The sequence below is a fragment of the Amphiprion ocellaris genome, unplaced genomic scaffold (assembly GCF_022539595.1).
Source record: "Amphiprion ocellaris isolate individual 3 ecotype Okinawa unplaced genomic scaffold, ASM2253959v1 Aocel_unscaffolded21, whole genome shotgun sequence".
Lineage (NCBI taxonomy): Eukaryota > Metazoa > Chordata > Actinopteri > Pomacentridae > Amphiprion > Amphiprion ocellaris.
The window spans coordinates 1-5,001 of NW_026559378.1; the positions used below are offsets into that span (position 1 = coordinate 1).

Below are 5,001 nucleotides of genomic sequence, written 5' to 3' on the forward strand. Positions count from 1 at the left end.
AGATGATGGATGTCTAGAGTCCACAAGCCTGGCAATGATCATATGTGGGTGCGGCTGGTGAAATGTAACCCAACTGCCAAATGAATTTGGTCATTTGGTAGATTGGTAGCTAAAGGGGAAATTACTTTTTCCACATAGGTCAATGTGAGGCTGGACAGCATTTTTCCTTCAATAAATGAAAATGTCATATAAAAACAACATTTTGTGTTTTCTAGGTTCATCTTTGTCTAGTATTGAAATTAGTATGATGATCTGAAACATTTACATGTGACAAATATGCAAAAATAGAAGACATCTGTAAGAGGGCAAATATTTTTCACAGCACTGTATGTGCAAAGAACTTTGCAGCAAGCGTGAGTTCTCACCTGTCTCTCGATGTCAGCCAACAGGCTACTAGCTCCCAGGCGGAACAGGTGAGGGCAGAGCCAATCGTTGCCAAGCTCCTCTTTGACCAGATTGAGCCACACCAGGCTCTCCTGAGCCGTCCGGATCCCCCCTGCTGGCTTGAAGCCCACCTGTAGGAACACATACAGATCTCTGTCAACACACCTCATTTCAACCACAATTATACTGTATGAGGTTTAATTACTATACAAATTTAATTGCCACATAGAAAAAAAATGTAAAAACAGTAAAATAATAATTTAATAATGCACAATGGCAAAAAAAAAATGCAAATGTTCCATGGATACTGCACACTATGCACGCAGCTGACCTGGAGTGTGTTTTATTGTGGAAGTGTGATTGAGCAAACAGATATGGACATGTTTTTGTTTGTTTTTCGAACAGTATATTAAGCATTCATCTTAGTAACATACAGTTAGAACTGCAGAGCAATCAGCAAACTGATGGTGTGCACACAACATCATCAATGACTGAATTTCAAAGGAAGTTACATTTAACAAGGTAATTAAAGGCATTTCCACACTATACAAAAAATACAATGAAAACATCTAATTTAGAGATACATCACTGACTAAATGAAGCAGTAGAACTAAACTCTACCTCTTTATATACACAGATTTTTTACACATCCATAGCTAACCGTGGAAGGTTGTATAATAGACATGAACTAATTACAGGACTGTATGTATACTGTATGACAGTTTTCTAAATTTCAAGACAGCATTGCATGTGCTTGATTTAAGGTTAGTGCAAATATCTGGTGCTGATCGCCAAAGACGCTGCTGCATCGTTTCATAGAAATTGAGCAGATTTAAGTTCCAGCCCTTTGAAGTCCCTTTGCTAGCTACTGAATGGAATTGATAAATTTAACTATTCTTCTAGTAGAGAAGATAACCTCTGTGCAACTAATCTGAAGCTCACTTCCCCTCCTCATTAGCCAGGAAATGGTCAGAACGAAAAAAATACCTTGTAGCCAGTATACAGGAAGTAGTCACGGATGGCTCTCATCATCACTATGGCAACAGGGTAAGTAGCATTGACAGCCTCCTTTCCTGTGGACGTCTTGATGAAGTCTGAACCTGTCAGGTTTAATCAGGTGATATGTAGCTTAACAAAGTCTAGCAGGTATTCTCACGTTGCACTCATTCATCTGTCAGCTTCTCCTCATTCAAGCCTGTGCAGGACGCTTTAACAGAAGACGAGCAGCTACAGAAGGCAAGCAAAGGCAGCGGCAGTGTTGATGTGAGGGTGCAGACATAGGATGGAGGACATTACTCTGACAATATGGCCTGGCCAGACAAGAACATATGCTGCTGCTGATGGCTAACAGTGGGAAGCTGCACCTTCATCAATAAAATCCTTCATTTTTCCTTCATAACCAATTATGTTTTATCAGCTTTCCTGATAAAAATAGAAGATGAAATGACGCTCTTTAATAGATTGTCCACAAACTGCAGACCGCAGGAAAGAAAAAAAACGCAGCCCTCCTACCTCCCTGCTGTATAATGACAGTTCATTACTGAACAGAACAAGATGAACATTTTCCAGTTCATTAAAGACATGTTCTATGTATTTTTCCAGTCAGGTCTTTTTTTCAGCCTCTCTCCCCTTTTCCTCAAACTGGTATAATCCTTACGATTCGTTATGGGGAGTCTTAATTACCAGATAATGGATTACAGTTATTAAATGTGGGTGGTAGTAATGAAGCTCTATTCATTTGCGAGGGCAAGAGGATAGTGGCAGGGAACAGCAGAGTAAAATAGCCTGCATTAGAGATTAATAGGTGAAATTATCATTCAATTTTAGGAGTCTCATACGCAATTCATAGGAACAAGGGGAGATTAAGGAGCGAGTGTGGCGACAAAAGCAATGCATTTTAATAATGATCTCTATCAGAGCCCCTGACAATTTGGTTCTGTAATCGGCTTATTATGTGATGGCTAGTTAAGCACAGTGTGTGTGTGTGTGTGTGTGTGTGTGTGTGTGTGTGTGTGTGTGTGTGTGTGTGTGTGTGTGTGTGTGTGTGTGTGTGTGTGTGTGCGTGCGTGTGTGTGTGAGAGACAGAGAGAGAGAGAGAGAGAGAGAGAGAGAGAGAGAGACAGAGGGAGAGCTCCATTCATCAACTTCACCTTTTTAAAAAGGAAAAGCTAAGCAGCAGAGTCACAAACTGGATGAGAGCAAGAACTGCACCTGGCCTTTTACTGAATTAAACTTTAAGGCTAATAATTCATTGTCTCTGTGTGACGATGAGCGTTGCAGACTTTGAACATGAGTAGCAGATGTACAAGCAGTTAAATTCATACCACAACCTGACTACGTCTGCTACCTAAATGTCACATTCACACGCACACTTTATCAAACATAATAAACAGTGGTATGTCACTGTCACTATTTTCAGGAACAAAGTCACAGAACACAGTCCTAGAAATGGCTCACAGTGGAAGAGGTGCACTGCCCAGCTAGATTAGAAGACTATTTTCAACTCATCTTTTCAAGAACATGTGGCTCGATTTGTTTATTTTAAAGACTTGAATTGACATAAGATATATTAATAAACTGTAAGACTTTTCCAGGATTTAAAGACATGCTGCTGTTACACAGAAGTTACAGCAGCTTAAATCTAGCTGCCATTCAGTCTCCAGTCTACAGGAGTTAATGCAGCTGCTAGATACATGACACAATGCTTGCTAATAAAATCATCAAACACACTAGACTCATATGGGAATAGTGGAGCCATGATTTTTGTGTAAAATATTTTGAAAAGGGTTTTTTTGTTAAATTATGACAATAAGCTTCTGACAGAATAGAGAGAGGAAGTCCATCCATCCACTGGATGGACCTATGTGACAAAGTAATTTCCCCCCTTAGCTACCAGTCTACCAAATTCAATATGATTACTGCCAGGCTTGTGGAATCAAAACATCCATTCATCCATTATCTATACACCGCTAAATCCTCATTAGGGTAGTGGGGGGCTGGAGTCTATCCCAGCTGACTTAGGGTGAAGACAGGGGACACCCTGGACAGGTCACCAGTCTATCACAGGATTACATATGGAGACAAACAATCACACTCACATTCACACCTATGGACAATTTAGAATCACCAATTAACCTCAGCATGTTTTTGGACTGTGGGAGGAAGCTGGAGAACCTGGAAAAAACCCACACATGCACAGAGGGAGCATGCAAACTCCATGCAGAAAGATCCCAGGAAGGCCGGGACATGAATCAGGGATCTTCTAACTGTGAGGTGAAAGTGTTAACCACCAAGCCACTGTGCAGCCCAAGAGTAAGTCTGTTTAGCAAAATGTTTGTATTCTGACAAATGGCAACTATTCCTGTAAATTAACTTTTTCTGTATACAGTAACAGAAAAAACTGTGAGTAAAGAATGAACTGTAATCACAGACGTAATGAAATATGTATATCGTTGGACTGACCAGCCATCATGGCGACCATGCTGGCCTTGTAGACATTAGTGAATGTGCCGAGCTCTCCAATAGCCAGGATGGTCTTCATATGGGCGTCACCACAGGCCTCCCGAAACTGACGGATCTCATCATACATGGCTGTAAACACAGACAGGAAATGCTTCAACAAACTTGATCAGATCCATACATTATGGTAGACCGTTCCAGATCAACCAAATTCTTTAAGTGTGAAATCATCTCAATCCTTTGAGAATGAACAAAACTGTCAAACTCAATTTTTAATATGTAACCATCATGAACAAAAAGCCTTAAACATGTTTGATACAATAAAATGTTACACTGACAGTTCCATGACAACTGAACAACACATATAGATGGCAGTACAGTAGAGAAAAAAGGTCTGTTCATATTTGGTATAAGCTAAAATTACAACCTTATGGTCTTATAAAGGACAGATCCAGTGTGGAATCTTATGTAGAACTTAAGCAGAACACAGAGATCCCTGAGTGCACAGTTACACTCAGGAACCATCAGCTTTAGAGACTGGGAGGTTTAATGCTGCTCCAGAGAAGGACAGACTTTGTTTGTTGTGTAATTTAGGTGAATTTAACAATGAGGTTCATTTCAATGTTTTACTGTCCTGTATATGATGATATCAGAGAGGTACTTTACAGTAAGATGTACTCTGTTTATGTTGACTTGTTTTGGTTGGATGACCATGAAACACTGGAGTTATGTTTTAGAAGGGGAACCTTTTTCAGGGCAGAATTTCTTTGCCAGGATGGGATAAAAGGCAACATATTTAGTTTGAGAACTGAGCAGCAGCATAATGTGTGTTTTGGATGTATTGCTGCAACACTGGTACACTGGTGTCTTGTATACCCATGAGGGTTGGGCACGCTTGTGTGTATGACACTAACGCAAAGAAATCAATCAATCTATTTTGTCATGTAGATAAAGCATACCTTCCCACTGTCCTGTGAGGGCAAGCGTCCTGTTGATGACAATGTCGATCTCGGCAGCACCATCAGCAACCGCCATGCGGACTTCTTGCAGGCGGGTCTCCAGTGGTGTCTGGCCTGCTGGGAAACCAGTGGCCACTGGGAAAGCAGTGAAAACACATTGTCAGTGAAGCTTAAGTACTCACGTCCTATTCATTTTTAC

At 40.6% G+C, this 5,001-nt stretch overlaps 1 protein-coding gene across 1 annotated transcript; it reads right to left on the reverse strand.

Moving 5' to 3' along the window:
• Positions 1 to 224: 224 nt before the first annotated feature.
• LOC129348442 (deoxyribose-phosphate aldolase-like) lies at positions 225 to 4,944 on the reverse strand. Its single transcript, XM_055008794.1, has 4 exons — positions 4,803 to 4,944; positions 3,847 to 3,975; positions 1,372 to 1,484; positions 225 to 515 (listed from the first exon to the last, which is right to left on the reverse strand). The coding sequence occupies exons 1-4, from the start codon at positions 4,876 to 4,878 to the stop codon at positions 240 to 242; spliced, it is 594 nt and encodes a 197-aa protein (XP_054864769.1). The 5' UTR covers positions 4,879 to 4,944; the 3' UTR covers positions 225 to 239.
• Positions 4,945 to 5,001: the final 57 nt, after the last annotated feature.

Coding starts and splice junctions, on each gene's coding strand:
- LOC129348442 (XM_055008794.1), bottom strand. CDS start 4,878: ATGGCGGTTGCTGATGGTGCTGCCGAGATCGACATTGTCATCAACAGG. Junction 3,976..4,802: donor CCTCACAGGACAGTGGGAAG/GTATGCTTTATC, acceptor CTGTGTTTACAG/CCATGTATGATGAGATCCGT. Junction 516..1,371: donor TCCTGTATACTGGCTACAAG/GTATTTTTTTCG, acceptor GTGTTCCTACAG/GTGGGCTTCAAGCCAGCAGG.